This window comes from Umbelopsis ramanniana (assembly GCF_025399195.1).
Source record: "Umbelopsis ramanniana AG unplaced genomic scaffold K450scaffold_15, whole genome shotgun sequence".
In the NCBI taxonomy this organism is placed as follows: domain Eukaryota; kingdom Fungi; phylum Mucoromycota; class Umbelopsidomycetes; order Umbelopsidales; family Umbelopsidaceae; genus Umbelopsis; species Umbelopsis ramanniana.
In genome coordinates, this window is record NW_026252101.1 from 78,468 (window position 1) to 93,321 (window position 14,854).

The 14,854-nt window shown below is 42.9% G+C and overlaps 5 protein-coding genes across 5 annotated transcripts; all 5 read left to right on the top strand.

Annotated features, from left to right (window-relative positions):
• The first annotated feature begins 966 nt into the window (after positions 1–966).
• On the top strand, positions 967–2,603 carry K450DRAFT_232495 (uncharacterized protein). The gene is made up of 3 exons (XM_051587602.1): positions 967–1,395; positions 1,462–1,562; positions 1,632–2,603. The coding sequence occupies exons 1-3, from the start codon at positions 978–980 to the stop codon at positions 2,469–2,471; spliced, it is 1,359 nt and encodes a 452-aa protein (XP_051446326.1). The 5' UTR covers positions 967–977; the 3' UTR covers positions 2,472–2,603.
• A 77-nt stretch (positions 2,604–2,680) lies between these two features.
• Positions 2,681–4,872, top strand: K450DRAFT_232501 (uncharacterized protein). The gene is made up of 9 exons (XM_051587603.1): positions 2,681–2,898; positions 2,968–3,104; positions 3,187–3,378; positions 3,441–3,474; positions 3,546–3,729; positions 3,791–3,944; positions 4,009–4,161; positions 4,229–4,728; positions 4,821–4,872. Exons 1-8 carry the CDS (start codon positions 2,703–2,705, stop codon positions 4,544–4,546), a joined length of 1,368 nt encoding a protein of 455 aa, XP_051446327.1. The 5' UTR covers positions 2,681–2,702; the 3' UTR covers positions 4,547–4,728; positions 4,821–4,872.
• K450DRAFT_232509 (uncharacterized protein) lies at positions 4,687–6,128 on the top strand. Its single transcript, XM_051587604.1, has 5 exons — positions 4,687–5,140; positions 5,202–5,291; positions 5,360–5,491; positions 5,554–5,692; positions 5,755–6,128. The coding sequence occupies exons 1-5, from the start codon at positions 4,826–4,828 to the stop codon at positions 6,093–6,095; spliced, it is 1,017 nt and encodes a 338-aa protein (XP_051446328.1). The 5' UTR covers positions 4,687–4,825; the 3' UTR covers positions 6,096–6,128.
• A 1-nt stretch (position 6,129) lies between these two features.
• K450DRAFT_232511 (uncharacterized protein) lies at positions 6,130–8,448 on the top strand. Its single transcript, XM_051587605.1, has 12 exons — positions 6,130–6,304; positions 6,373–6,456; positions 6,524–6,639; positions 6,697–6,775; positions 6,842–7,027; positions 7,088–7,147; positions 7,210–7,347; positions 7,411–7,548; positions 7,619–7,885; positions 7,949–8,013; positions 8,073–8,289; positions 8,352–8,448. Exons 1-11 carry the CDS (start codon positions 6,233–6,235, stop codon positions 8,179–8,181), a joined length of 1,314 nt encoding a protein of 437 aa, XP_051446329.1. The 5' UTR covers positions 6,130–6,232; the 3' UTR covers positions 8,182–8,289; positions 8,352–8,448.
• Positions 8,449–8,487: 39 nt separating this feature from the next.
• Positions 8,488–13,966, top strand: K450DRAFT_232514 (uncharacterized protein). Its single transcript, XM_051587606.1, has 10 exons — positions 8,488–8,981; positions 9,053–9,188; positions 9,268–9,684; positions 9,761–9,877; positions 9,953–10,708; positions 10,781–11,378; positions 11,455–11,792; positions 11,861–12,396; positions 12,484–12,580; positions 12,643–13,966. The coding sequence occupies exons 1-10, from the start codon at positions 8,653–8,655 to the stop codon at positions 13,771–13,773; spliced, it is 4,455 nt and encodes a 1,484-aa protein (XP_051446330.1). The 5' UTR covers positions 8,488–8,652; the 3' UTR covers positions 13,774–13,966.
• Positions 13,967–14,854: the final 888 nt, after the last annotated feature.

Below are 14,854 nucleotides of genomic sequence, written 5' to 3' on the forward strand. Positions count from 1 at the left end.
TTTGCGTTTCTTGCGATAAAGTGCTTGCAGTGGCATCCTTTGTAGATGTTGGATTTTGAAGTTTCCACTTTGATCAGCATCCAACTGCTATTCAATACGACAACCCTATCTTCCCATCTATATCAAGAGACATGAAAGTCATTCAGCCTTGGACAGTCCAATGAGCATAATAAAAGGTAGATAGTTTTGCCTTAACCTCAGATGGTGCATTTTGTATAGATTCTCAGTGCCTCATAAGGATCTGTGATTTACATAATGCCCAGAAACAGGACATTTTCTCCCTCGTTCAAGCTGTTCAATTCATTGGAGGATGTGTTTCAGGCACAAAAGGCACTCCGTGAAATTTGGTGCATGAGGCGTCCATATACAAAAATGCTAGCTGCTGGTATTCGAAATGCCATTTGACGGTCTCCTTCAGCGCTGGAATGTACTCAGTCTGAAAAGCTAGCGTTTAGGAAATCTGTTCTGCCAAAAACATATCTAATACTGGAAAGGCCAGTATGATCGAATGCCGGTGATTATGCAATATGTAAGGATATTTTTAAAGGGGCATCCGCTTTAATTGACAAGGAGTGCGACATGTTTACCAATAATGCGCTGTGTCCATACAAAGTATGCTTGTAGCCACTTGAGCAAGCTCCCAGCCACAGTGGCTGGAAGAGATGGACTTTCATTTCCAACCAAATTCCGAAAAGATCGAAAGGGGTGTAGAAAATGATATTTCACTGCAGCCAATTGCGTTTATAATGAGAGGTACATATATTTATACGAGCAATGGCCGACCTAGTGCAGCATGAAAGGAATCAATCAGGCTTGGCTTATGAATTGTTCGCCATCCAGTAACAACATTTTGCAAATATCCTGGAGTTCTGATTGGTTAGGAGTCATGGTGGGTGATACCGGATTGGGGTGCAACCTGAATTCATTCAACCATCATCGCCGCCCTATCTTTGCTTTTGCGTCTCTTCTTCTCTTTCATGACCATATCCTCAATTCCTCCGTTTCATTCTTATGGAGCTCTTGCATCGCCGCAAGCCGAAAGCGAAATAATCTCTGATGAGGAGAGAGATATTCTTCAAACTGTACGCCCAGGCTACGGTACAGGGAGCATATTTTCTACTTCATTCAACATTGTAAACGCTACAGTTGGTTCAGGCATTTTGGGTGTTCCATATGCTTTGCACTGCGGAGGCTTTATAGGCGGCATGGCCATTTCAGTCTTTGTAGGCTTCCTCACTGCCGTCAGTTTAATGATGATGATTCGAGCTGGCATACGATCCAATATCTTCAAGTTCGCACAACTTTCTGAACGAGCACTGGGCCGTCCAGGATTCCATCTCCTCAATCTGTTTGTTTTCATCCAAGCGTCAGGAAGCTGTATCAGCTACTTCATTAGTAAGTTATCTGCACCATTTTTGTTTCCCGATAGCAGCACTCAATACTGATTGTCCACTTCACCAGTCATTGGTGACACCATACCGGTCCTACTTGGGCAATTATGGCCAGAAAATGCACTACTTGCCAACCGTCAATTTGTCATAGTGGTGCTATCTTTGCTGCTTGTACGTCATTATCACCATGAAATTACTTGCTTTTTGCCCTGATACTAAGCTAATGTTTGGCTTACACAGATATTCCCATTGAACTTGGCAAGATCCATTGGTTCCTTGGCCAAGGTGTCCGTTTTCTCAGTTCTGCTCCTGCCTATTATTATCCTTACAATCATCGTGCGAGCTCCCGTATATGCTCCACAACATCATGCGCCAGTTACCATTTTTGGACCTAGTGTTCTAGACGCGCTGGGCATTCAGGCCTTCGCCTTTGCGTGCTCCCACGTCGCTTTCAACAATTATCTGTCGCAAAAGAACCAAACCGTGGTTGCCTGGACTTGGACTTCTGTTATCTCGACTTTCTCAAGCTGGACGGCTACCATGATGTTTGGTGTTTTGGGCTACTTTGCTTTCGGTCAAGACGTGCAGCAAAATCTTTTCAACAGTTTCCCAGCCGATGATTTGATCATTAACATTGGCCGCTTCCTGCTTGCAGTGTCTTTGATCTTCACTGTTCCAATGGGATTTTATCCTGCTAGAGAAGCACTTCAAAAGTCGCTTGGAAACGATACCCCTGATCGCCAACCTACAAAAGTCCAACATTACACAGTAACTGTCGCCTTGTTCATAGGCATGCTATATATTGGTGCCACCGTTCAATCTCTTGGCAAGGTTTATGCCTTTGTGGGTGGTTTGGCCAGCAGTTTCATTGCTTATATCATACCCGGCATCACCTACCTGAGTATCTTCAAGCGAGCGCCTCAATTGACTGCTCAATCAGAGACGAGCTATTTGAACCAGGATGAATTTAAAGATGAAAATGCCGTACCAACTTGGTGGATGGACATCACAGCTGTCGTGCTCGTTGTTTTTGGCGTTGGTATCATGGTGCTCACCGTAGGAAAGGCCATCTGGATGTAGTCGATATACCTAAAGACAGGACTTGTACATAGAATATTATCCTTTTGCTTTATATCTGGTTATGCACTTGTTTATTGCCTGGTTATACACCAGCTTCCAATTAAATTTGTATTAAAGTCAATTCGTGCGGTAGTTTGCTAATATCTGATGGCATTGAAGGGGGGACGGAGTTCGGTGTCTGAAGATGGCAATTGGAAATTTTATCAGATATCCTTTGACCTTTAACGTCTAATGCCTACCACCAATGCACACAGGCTTTTGACAATACTGGCACTGATATGTCAATTGCCATACTCACTGCAACAAGATGAAGAAGAACAGCATGGGCACACACACGACCTGGACCCTATGATATTTACGGATTTCGCTGCAACTGATGAGCCCATAGGATCCATTATGACATTACACTTGGCATCCATGATATTAGGTACTTTCACTTACGGCATCTCAAAGCATCACAGTGAGACGGCATCATTCTAATACTTTCAATTCCAAGCGTTCGGTATTATATATCCAATTGGTATGGTTCTTGGTTTGGTGAAGAGCCGCTGGCACGTACCTGTTCAGGTGCTAGGTTCGCTAGTCTTTGTTGGCGGATTTTTTTTGGCACATGCTCATAGCGGCCGTAACTATGTAAGTGGATTAATATAATGTAACGATTATGTTATCAAAATGATGACTGCAGCCGTTCTAATGACAGTTTTGCTCCGCCCAGGAACCCCACAACGCTCATCGTGGTTTTGCTTGGTTCGTCGTTTGGTCACTGATCGCTCAAGTGGCCATGGGAGCCTATCTTAAACTTCATTTGGAAAAAGGTATCCATGGCCGTATTCGTTCCTTGTTCGTAACTGCACATAGATGGCTTGGAATTCTGGTTCCAGTCATCGGATATACTCAAATCGTTTTGGTGAGTGATGCCTCTCTCTTGGGCCCCCACTGCTATGAATGATGGCTAACCATTGAGAACAGGGTGTTATTGCTATTGTTGGCTTTTGCTATGGCGGTGAGTATTTCCTTAACAATCTAGTCTTTCCATGGTTACCATGGATTGAAACTGAACGTCTACTTTTACAGAACATACTGGACAATGTCTGGCGCATTTCATCATGGGATCCTCCTTTGCAGGTTATGGTATCATCATGCTTATCTCATTGCGGGTCGGTGGGCCATGGCTTCTGAAGCGTCAAAGAAGCCAAGAGTGGTATGATAGCTGGATGATCACTTTATGGGGTATTGTGAACACTTTCACAGAGCACCGGTACGTAAAGGAAGCACTGCCATTGCAATAATGAATGATCCCTTACTGATTTTTCGTAAAGTTGGGGCTCCAATTGGAATTCCTCTGATTACCAGCACACATCTATGGGTATTATTTGGGTAGCAGCTGGAACGGTCGGCATCTGGCTTAGCCGAAATGAACAGCGAAGCGTTGTTCCTGCTTTGGTCATCGCGCTGACCGCCGCTGCCTTTCAAGTGAGTACCACAATTCATATCTCGTCGGTTACACTAAGAGCTTACAATTTCCATCATTGAATAGGGACATGCCCAACACGTGGCAAACAGCGGCCATATCCATTCATTCTTCGGATACATGTTGATGGCAGGCGCTATTTCTCGAATTGTTGAAATTTGCTTTGTGTGGAAAAAGGGAGTGTTCACAGTCTCCCCTTGGCAATATATGCCACCCATGGTAAGCTTAAATTCTGAAAGGCGGCCATTGCTATAGCAACGACTGACCAATGATATCCGGGTTTTAGTTTTTGATGATGGCTGGTGTCATCTTTATGGGAGCGACCGAAGAGCAATTATCATTATTGGCTACGATTGGTATTGATCCTGCATCGTATATCAATGTCCTCTTATCTTTCGCTTTCTTCCTCTTCCTTTACACAAACATTCTGCTCGGACTTTGGGAGCGGTTATCTGGATATGATAACAAAGCCTCCACTGAAGGTTATACTGAAGTTGAGCGCGAAGAATTACATGATGGAGCTAGCTTCCTTGAAGACGACGAAGACGATTATACAAAGGAACATAATGCCCTTGCCCTGGGCTCACTTCGACAGCGCGACTAAGTTAGGGTCATAAGAATTGACAGCATTTTATAAACACCCGTCGTCAAGCATGCATTTCTGTTATATATTCATAATTCATCTTTCTGAATGAGTGACAATTACAAAGGGATTTTTCTCTTCATGTTCTAGAAAAACAAATTAAATATCCCATCTTCAAACTGCAACACGCGTGTCTGAAATAGGTAAACCAATTTTTTCGCGCGGTTAAAAATACATCATCCTCTAGCCATACTGCAGTGTTCAATCCGCATTCACATGTGAACGCTATTCTTAGCCCTTATGTATCCACACCCACCGAACGCTTCAACCTATAGGCAATGGGTTGTGCATCCAGCACCATGGGACAATCAACACATGAGTAATCACCAGACAATTCCAGCTTCCATGACTCCTCAGACAGCAAATCTTCAATCCGCTGGCGAAGGCAATGACTCAAGACCAGTCAAAAGCGAACTTTACAACAATAAGTTGAAGATAGCCAAAATGGTCCTGAAATATGAGGAATACCGAAACAAATTAGCTCAAGCCTCATCAATAGCTAGTTCGTCAGAAGAGACAGCTAATATCGACTTAAACGAGCTGGACTCCTTGAAAGTAAGTACCATGCTCAGTGCAACATTTGATCTTTGGTTATTGACTTTGTTATTTGCATTAGGAAGAGATAGCTGCCACTGTAAAAGAAATGAGTTCAGAGTCTCACATTCGCAGATTGAAACAGTTGCTGAGTCGCCAAAAGAGAAAACGAGTGAGCTATTATTTGCTTTCCAAACATCGCTGTGGTGATTTAAATTACTCAATAGGCGTTTTTTATAGGAATGGAAGCGAAGGCATTTAAAAAAACTTCAGCAAACGCGAGACAAACGGCGAGAAAAACGACGTAGACTACACGAAGAAATAGATCGATGGAGAGTGGAATGGATTGAAAAAGAAGAAGAAAACAAAAAAGTAAGAGATGTTCATTCTTTTGGAACCAATTTAACATGGATATTGAGTAAATTGCTTTTTAGAAAGCACGCGAACGTCAAAAAGCGGAGAAACAGCGAAAACTGGAGGCAAGCATTCGAAATCATGAAAGAAACAGCCAGCTACTTGTACAAAAACTCTTGGAACTTCGTGCAATACGAAGAAGAAAACTGAAGGCACAAGGTGATTGTACATGCTTAAAATAGTCCAGTAATATAAACAGGTAACTGATAAAGTTACTATAGGACATTTCTTCCCCGAGGAAGGTAACGAGTTCTTTGAGCGCATTCGACAGTTGAACGAGCAAGTGCCATCGTCTCCCAGCACAGAAAATGAACCTATCGAACAGGAAGTGATTTCTGTGCCCGTCCACGAAGACGATAAATGGCTACACGTACCATTGGATATGAATTCCTATAGTTATTGGTGCCAGGGGAACCGCTCTCTGGATGCATTACAGCGAGTGCGAAATCAATGGGATTACTATCTTTCAACGAACTCAAGTGAAATAGGTAGTAAAGTACCTCCGACCTGGGTTAATCCCTCGCCGCCATCAAACTGGGTGTGGGCCACAGTTTTGAACTAACCTGTACATATTCGAAATAAAAGCATTGATTATATTACGATTTTCCAACGGGAAGCAACTGCAATGGCAGAGCAGTCCCAATTTTTGGTTTGACAATTTTCGGGCTTCCTGCACCGAACCTCAGTACCCTTTCCAGGATGCATGAGGTACTGACAATCCAGCTCGGACAAGTTGCCAACTTCGTGGGCACACAATTCTGGAATGCACAGGTAGTGATACTCGAATTAGGCTCACTGATGTGCTCGCTGTATTGACCTTTTCACTTTAAACACTGCAGAATGAGTATTTTGAGTATGGAGACCAGGCAGCAGAGCCCGAGTTCAACCATGATATTCTTTATCGTGCTGGCACAAATCAAAGGGTAAGGACGATAGCTGTCATCAATCCTCTTCCTATCAGCACCTTTGACATTTTGAGTTCTGGCATAGGGTATTGAAACATATACTCCTCGAGCACTGATCTACGATTTGAAAGGCGGCTTTGGATCGTTGAAGAAATACAATAAGCTCTTTGAACAAGAGTCTGAAACAAATAATGATTCATGGTAAGCAAACATACTGAACAAGTATTAGCAATATATCTTAGCTGACAAAGCATGTAGGGGCGAGAAAGTTGAAGAATATAAAACCACACAGTATCCCAAAAACCGATTTCAACAACATTTGGATAAGATGGACGAGGTTGGTGACGAAAAGGTGGATAAAATTATTTATATTACGGATCTGTAACAATGACAATTCTTTCAGGGCATTGAGGAACCAATTGAAAAGGAATTGGATCTGGACGACAGCGTCAAAGTATGGTCGGACTTCAACAGCACCTACTACCATCCAAATACCTTCAATCAAATCAATAGCTATCAGATGGGTAACTCCATCCAACCATTTGATACGTATAACACAGGATGTCAGGCCTATGATGAAAATGAGAAGGTAGAACAAACCTTTGTATGCAACTGATTTACCTCTCACATTTGCTGACCGATGATATAGGAAACGGATAGCTTCGATGAAACTTTTCGATTCTTCACCGAAGAGTGTGATCAGTTACAGGTATTTATTCCTAGATGAATTGTGGCATGAAACCACAATACTCATCAACAATTTACACAAAGGGATTCCAAATTATGACCTCTGTGCACGATGGCTTTGGAGGATTTACCTGTGGGCTATTGGAAAATATACGAGACGAGTATCCCAAAGCATCCATTTTGACGTACGGTATAAGCAATATACAGCAATCATCAACGCAGGTACGCATCGCTCTTATTTCAGAACTATAAAAAGCATAACAGTAACCAAAACGTCACTTGTAGAGGAATATACAAAGGCGAAATCTCAACATGACCATGTCAGCGGCTTCATTATCCGAGTATTCATCGCTGTATGTTCCTATTCAGTTGCCTGACGCTGCTGACTTGAACCGACCATGGACTCGATATCTTTCCTACCAGGTTAGTAATTTAGCTGCAAACACGGTAAATGCCTAACGCTGTATCTAAATCCCATGTCTGTGCACAATAGCCACATCTCCTCTACCAAACCAGCGCCATAGTTGCAGCGGCTATAGAATCGGCTTCTATCCCTTGGCGCTTGAAGAAGCGGACAGCACTTATGTCCGAAGTCATCGGTGCGGTCAATTGGCAGGGGAATCATAACATTGCGTCTTTGGGAACATGTTTCCCACTGGATATTGTACAAGGAAAGCAATACACAAGCGTAGATCGAAATCTCCCGATTGAAGCTGGTCGATTTAGCACAATTAAAAACTTTACGGTAGACGATGCAAAGGTATATACACGAGTAATCGATATACAATGCGTCATTACATCTAACCTTGATATTCGTTTACAGAAAGAAGACGAAATTTTTGGAGAATCTACCGTACTGCGGGGAACTCCAGATATTGGATCACGAACGTAAGTTACCAGTGTAGCATACGGAAAACATTTGCAATACACTCTAACCTTCACAATAGCAACAGAGATAAATTTATCGAAGACACTTTTGAGCGCTTAAGCGGTGCCGACGCACCGTATAAGCAAAGGTATTCATTTCCCACCCTGACGCGTAGTGTGTTTGCATGAAATCATAAACTGAATTTGGATCAACAGAACGGTAGCCAGCACTGGTGTACCCTTACCACTATCGTTCCCCAATATCATAACATCTAACTATAATGGCTACATATTGAGGTATTTTTTTTCGCTTCTGATATACTTGTTAGTTAACCTCCTTCTAAATTTTCTACATTTAGCAACGAAGAGTCACTGACACCTAAGAAGTTCGTGTCGGGTCTCTCTCAACTAAGTGTAGGTACTCACATGTACTCATACTTTGAGAAACAGCAGCATTCCTTGAAAGGACTTAATTATAGATTATTTGGTGAATATGAGGAAGGTGATAGAGGCAAAAGTCTAGAAGACTTTGAGCAATTGAAAGATTGGTTGATTGAAAAAGCGGACAATTTCCGTCCCGACGAATAAAGCCCGTTCTTTTTTGGCGTGACTTGACAAACCAAGGATTGTGCTTTGCCTGACCCACATGCTCTCAAAGTGATGCATTCACAAAACACAACACCTGATGCATCACCGCAATTACATTTCCGGCGGAGTGGTGCAGAGGAAATAGGAAAGGGCGAATTTAACCAACATCTTATGAGTGAGCCTGCGACAATCGCCGAGGACGCTTCCCTGACAACAGATCGAACTCAGCATTTAGCCCCAACTAATGGTCATGCTGGTGTTCGAAGGAAACGACAGCGCTCACCAACATTGTCCTCACAAACCGGTGAAAACACCTTTTACCAGAGAATGGAGATTCGAGTGAGACACTCTGTTGGCAGCATGAGTATAAGTCCGAGTAGCAGAGATATCGTCCTTGCAGGGTGAGATATACTTCCTAAAGTCTAAACTGAATAAGCAGATGTAACTCATGCTCGATCTGTCGAACTATTAGGCGTCAAGGATTGCTGATTATTGATCTGGAAGACCCTTGGCTAACTCCACGCGTTCTACCCCACATGTCAAAGTGGGAGGTCGCAGATGTTCAGTGGAGTCCATACATCGCCCGAGAGTCATGGATTGCATCAACTGTGAGTAGTTTACCAATGAAGTACAAAATTTCAAGAGTATCTTTTCGGGAAACTTTCTAAATCATCTCCATCCCCATAGTCTAATCAAAAAGCACTAATTTGGAATCTGAATCATTCAAGTCAACATGCTATTGAACATATCCTCCATGCTCACTCCCGCGCCATTTCTGACATTAACTGGTCTTTACATGATCCAAACATGCTGGCCACATGCTCTGTAGATACATATGTACATTTGTGGGATATGCGTATCATCGGACAAGATGCTCACTCGGGCGAAGAAGGCATTGCCATTGGAGATAGAAGTATTCGACCAGAAAGTTCTTTTTGCGCATGGACAGGTAATGATGTATTCTTGGTGGACCAAAATAGACAAACTTTGAATTTACCATGCTCTTTTAATACAGCTGGAGCTACTCAGGTCAAGTTTAATAGGAAAAACCAATACCTCTTGGCGTCTGCACACGACAAGGCTGTCAAAATTTGGGATATTCGAGTAAGTGTTTCGCTAAAGCTTTCTTACAGTCAAATGGAAAGACTCCAATGTTGATCAACATTCTTATGTATAATAGAAAGGCTCAGATCCTGTAACAACTATCAATGCCCATTCGACAAAAATTTATGGCATTGACTGGAGTCGCCAGAATGACCACGATATCGTAACCTGCAGTTTGGATAAAAGTGTCAAGGTAACATACTATTGATCTCAACATTAAGATACTCCCTTTAGATTGGACCTTTTTAACCTTCTCCCGTTTCATCAGTTCTGGAATATCAATAGCCCAGATGAAGCGCAAACTACCATCGTTACAAACTCCCCAGTATGGCGCGCCAGAAATACCCCGTTCGGAAGTGGCGTATTAATGATGCCTCAGCGAACGGAAACGACATTGTTTCTTTACAATCGTGAAAAGCCAGAAAAACCTGTGCATTCATTTGAGGGTCATACTGATATTGTGAAAGAATTCGTTTGGCGTTGGAAAGGTGATCCTGACCATGCTGAAAATCGGGAATTTCAACTGGTAACTTGGTCGAAAGACCAAAACTTGCGTTTGTGGCCAATCCGACCAGAAGTGATGCAACTAGTTGGTAGTCATAAAGGCGATCAACAAACACATCCAACTATCGCATCCAAGGCTCTTGAATCCAACGGGGTGTATCGACCGCATTCGTTTCAGCAGCACCCTACACAAGATGTTGAATCTGCTAGGAGATCATCGACTAAATCATCTCTCAAAATTCAGACTTCAAATAGAACACCTGGTATTTCACCGCTTCGGCCGACTTTATCAGGCAGCGTTAGTATGGATGCCAATCATGGCAAAGAAGGTGCCGCAAATATTTATAAAGATCAAAAGTACGCCATTCCACCACTTTTATGGATGCAGAATGTCAAGACAGTTCGACCAACGGGAGAAATTCGAAACGATGGCACATCTGAAGACGTTTTCCAAAACGTCGCAGAAGAAATGTCGATTATACTTAACAAGTTTTCTAGCGCAGGCGTTAGAACTGAAAGAGTAAGTTCATTATAACGTTGGTACCGTCCAATGTCTGATTGATATGTGTTCTTATACCGATTTCTCTCAAAGGTCGATGCTGCTTCCAGGACATGCACTATTACATTGCATGGACCATGGTCCGATACAGGCAGCGCGTTTCTTCGGATCACAATTACATTTCCTTCACAATACCCTGATAATACCCCTCCAGAATTTGATATTCAGAAGAACAGTATGATTTCCATATATTACCGTGCGCACATGGCACAAGACCTAAGCACCTTAGCGTCTGCATATACGGCTCAAAAGCGATATTGCTTGGAACCCTGTTTACGCTACCTCCTTGGTGAAACACCTTCAGAAGATTTAGCTAACCTTCGATTTGGCGCGGGCAATACCCCTGGGTTTTCACCATTTAATACTAAAGGGTCAAATGCAAATAATGCAGGCTCGAATGATCACTCTGGATTCGGAAACTGGAACACTTCGCCGGGTGCTAACAACGGAGATTCGGATGATGAAATATACGTAGGATCAGGCTTTGGCGTAGGCTCTGACTTCGGATTCCAAAACAAGCGCGTCAATTTACAAAGCGAGAAAGGCATCGTCGTTGATATGTCAATTAAACAAAGTGCAGACCAAAACGTGCCATTCCCGCGTTTATGTGGTGCTACTTTCAGTGGTAATGGTATGTCATCGATCCTATTGAGTATTTGGGTTTTTGAAATGCATTCGACGGAGTTTGCTAATCACGGCTTCCATAGGCACTCTTGTCACGTTCTTTTCCACACTGCGCGTTCGCAATTCTGATAGAAGTGCCACTGCGAATGATAAATCAAAATCTACAACGTCTTTATCAGCTGGAGCCAACAACAATTCTTTCATCACCAACAACTACAGCGAATTCTACCATCATCCAAAGACATATGAGCAATTTGAAGAATACAAAGAAATCGCAGCAATGTCGAGGCAAGGAAGAAATGCAACTGTATTGGCATCTGCAAACAGTGGAGCCTTTGGGGACTATTCTGGATATGAAGACGCCGAAGATGATATGGATGAAGGCATTCACAATAATTCATCTCTATACCTACGCCCTGAGGTAAGTTTTATGATCCCAAGCATAACAACTTCGTCACTCGCACCATTTTAACCTGCGTTTTGATATAGAATTTGGAAATGGGCAGTTCTTTGAACAATGACGAAAGTATTCTGTATACCTCTCCAAAGCCACATCATGAAACCTACCACGTTGTTTTGTACCATCCAGGGGATCTCATGCCTTTCAGCGCTGATTTAGCAAAGGCTTATGTATTATTTGGCGATGATACAATGGCTATCTGCAGTCACAACGCAGCTGCTTGCAAGGAACTTGGATACCAGGAATTGTATAAGGTCTGGTGTTTGGCAGGAGAGATTCTAAGGGAGTGCGTGCCAGCCAGTGCTTCCCAACAAAGTCAGCCGATGCAGAACCGACGTTTGAATCGAAGTCAGATAACTCGCTCTACGGATGTGACACAGAACAAAATGTTTGAATATGCTGTTGATCTTAAACTGGAGCCGACGAGTTCATCAACAACCAAGTTGGACCGGCGTGATAGTGGTACTGGTTTACTTCCTTTAGATGTCTCGTTAGTAAAGCGTAGGCACCTGGATAGGATCACTTGGGGATTACATCCGCTAGGACGACAGCTTGTTGACAAATTGTAGGTTCATGATTCAATGCCAGTATGAAAAAAAAAAATGATTATGCCTCTAAGATATACTCAATGCGCTTTATTTTGTTCTCGTAGAATGACTCGCTTTATGAACAGAGGAGATGTGCAGACTTTGGCTATGTTGTCTTGCGTTTTTCGAGAACCGCTTTATCATGGGTTGAACAAAAGCACTGTAAGTCCTTGTTTCATAATTTTGCCTCCTTTCACGCCGTCCAACTAAATGCGATTTGATAGTCCTTGAAGGCACCACCGACAACGGAAACAATGACAGTAACACCAAAACTAGTACCATCTGTCAGTCACGATTATTTTTCATTCCGTAACAAAAATGAATTATCAATATCTGGGTCCTTCCCAGCTTTTACCCCATTGCAAGGGCAAAAGCCTAATATCACCGCGGAATCCTACAATTCACGCACAGAATTCCTGGCTCAACTACCTTTTGCGGCAGATCCGACTCCAACACCATTTGGAGCTAGCATTACCAATTATAACGGCGCAACAGACTCTTACATTGCCGCCCTTGACGCTGCACGTAACAACACGGCGTTCAAACTCTCGGTCCCTCATCGACTACCTACCAATACTGCACCCATAACACGTAATAGCGATGATGGATTTTTGAGCATGCTCCCTTTCATCAGTCATAGCTGGGGATCAACCACGTCAGGAGTTGCGCACACTCCTGACACTCCACACGGCGACTCCCTGCAAAGATCAATCAACGTCGGCAGGGATGGACACGTGATGAATTCAGAAATTACGATTGAAATGACCAATATGGATACATTTGATGGAGATCGCTTATTTCATCACCCGGTACCTTTGCTGGACCCCAGTAAAGCTGGTGAGATGAATATATTTCGAATATTCTATGCTGATATGCTTTATCGACTTGGATTATTCGAAAAGAGGGCGGAACTTTTGAAATTCGTGCAAGTACAAACAAACGGCGGTCCAAGCAATAGCGGCAGTACCAATCATATGCATACGCTATTGGGAGGCAATGATCCCCATTTGGACATCAAAGTCCGATGTCGTCAATGTCACCAAGAGCTGGTTGAGGAACCGTCTCAAACAAGCGACAGCCAAAGTCAGCCTAAGCATGGCGGGTACTGCAGTTCCTGTCAGCGTACCCGCCATCGTATATCTTGTTGTATATGTCGTACCTTGGTTCACGGCTTGGTCAATTTCTGTATCCGCTGTGGTCACGGTGGGCATTCCAGGCATATCAAGGAATGGTTTGTGGACATGCAACATGATGTATGTCCAACAGGCTGTGGTTGTCGATGCCTTTACGAAACATTAGAGTATGGTGTACCAGACTTGAACATGTCTTCTTCGACGCCAGATAAGGCTCGATAGCAAAAACCATAGGCGGTCACGCTAATAGAATTTTGCGGTATTCTGAATGTCACAGGGAGGTGGCGGCGGAGAAGGGTTTTTTGACTCCCAAGCCATTTGAACCCTATTGCATCCAGAAGTTTCACAAATCAATTCCTGCCACTCATTAGCAATAAAGAACCTCGATCTTTTTATTTTAATTTATTCCAATAGACATGTTGTGTAATTTATACAATGTCATACCGATGCTAAGACACACCTGATAAGCATGCCTATCAAAGCTATCCAGAACTGCGCACGGGCTAAACTGGTCCGTTTACTCCGGTGTGAGTTTGCTGCAGAAAGCTTTGGAAATAACAAGCAAACATTTTATTGGTTGCTCACATTTCCTTTTTCTCTTCAAACCAGAGCCTCCGATTTTTCAAAACCACACTTATTTTTTGACTCTGCTTTAGAATTTCTTCACTTAGAGCTTTGTCATTCTTCTCATCTCGAATTTGGCTATCCAATCTGATTTCCTTTCACTCTCTCTATGACGGGAAAGCTATGTTTCTGGGCTATTCTTTCAACAAGTGACTTAAAATTTATCTATTTTTCACCTTCGCTTGCTAAACTCCTCGGCATTCCACCAAATGTGGTACCCGAAATGTTACAAGGCAGGACTCTCTGGGATTTAATACACCCCGAAGAATATGCCATGGCCAGAGGAGACCTAGAAAAATTCATGGAGACAAAACATATTGGAGGGTCGGTTACTCGGTAAGCAACGACGCCAGAATGATTTTATTTTATTGTAGCTTTTTTTAAACATTGCCACTGCCAACCATGGAACTGGTTTACTAACCGTATCTTTCCCTAGATGTCGACTAATTGACTTAGACGATATCATCGAACCCAAGTTCGTGCGAAGAAGTTCTTCTGAGATCAACATACCTGTAAAAATTCAACCGCGACCTCTCGATAGAAAGGTAATATAGCCGCAGTAGCAATTTCAGCCACACTCTAGATATTCCAAGCCATGATGTATGTACTTACTATTCCGTAGAAGTCTGCCACAGGTGAACCTAACTGGGAGGTAGTGGACATTGTGATGTATCTTGTT

Excerpts from the sequence above, each read along its gene's own strand:
- K450DRAFT_232495 (XM_051587602.1), top strand. The coding sequence starts at position 978 with ATGACCATATCCTCAATTCCTCCGTTTCATTCTTATGGAGCTCTTGCA. Across the intron at positions 1,396-1,461 it reads CTGTATCAGCTACTTCATTA|TCATTGGTGACACCATACCG; the intron begins GTAAGTTATCTG and ends CCACTTCACCAG. Across the intron at positions 1,563-1,631 it reads TGGTGCTATCTTTGCTGCTT|ATATTCCCATTGAACTTGGC; the intron begins GTACGTCATTAT and ends TGGCTTACACAG.
- K450DRAFT_232501 (XM_051587603.1), top strand. The coding sequence starts at position 2,703 with ATGCCTACCACCAATGCACACAGGCTTTTGACAATACTGGCACTGATA. Across the intron at positions 2,899-2,967 it reads CTTGGCATCCATGATATTAG|CGTTCGGTATTATATATCCA; the intron begins GTACTTTCACTT and ends TTCAATTCCAAG. Across the intron at positions 3,379-3,440 it reads GATATACTCAAATCGTTTTG|GGTGTTATTGCTATTGTTGG; the intron begins GTGAGTGATGCC and ends CATTGAGAACAG.
- K450DRAFT_232509 (XM_051587604.1), top strand. The coding sequence starts at position 4,826 with ATGTATCCACACCCACCGAACGCTTCAACCTATAGGCAATGGGTTGTG. Across the intron at positions 5,141-5,201 it reads ACGAGCTGGACTCCTTGAAA|GAAGAGATAGCTGCCACTGT; the intron begins GTAAGTACCATG and ends TATTTGCATTAG. Across the intron at positions 5,292-5,359 it reads GTCGCCAAAAGAGAAAACGA|GAATGGAAGCGAAGGCATTT; the intron begins GTGAGCTATTAT and ends CGTTTTTTATAG.
- K450DRAFT_232511 (XM_051587605.1), top strand. The coding sequence starts at position 6,233 with ATGCATGAGGTACTGACAATCCAGCTCGGACAAGTTGCCAACTTCGTG. Across the intron at positions 7,148-7,209 it reads AAGAGTGTGATCAGTTACAG|GGATTCCAAATTATGACCTC; the intron begins GTATTTATTCCT and ends ATTTACACAAAG. Across the intron at positions 7,549-7,618 it reads CTCGATATCTTTCCTACCAG|CCACATCTCCTCTACCAAAC; the intron begins GTTAGTAATTTA and ends TGTGCACAATAG.
- K450DRAFT_232514 (XM_051587606.1), top strand. The coding sequence starts at position 8,653 with ATGCATTCACAAAACACAACACCTGATGCATCACCGCAATTACATTTC. Across the intron at positions 9,189-9,267 it reads AGTCATGGATTGCATCAACT|TCTAATCAAAAAGCACTAAT; the intron begins GTGAGTAGTTTA and ends CCATCCCCATAG. Across the intron at positions 10,709-10,780 it reads CAGGCGTTAGAACTGAAAGA|GTCGATGCTGCTTCCAGGAC; the intron begins GTAAGTTCATTA and ends TTTCTCTCAAAG.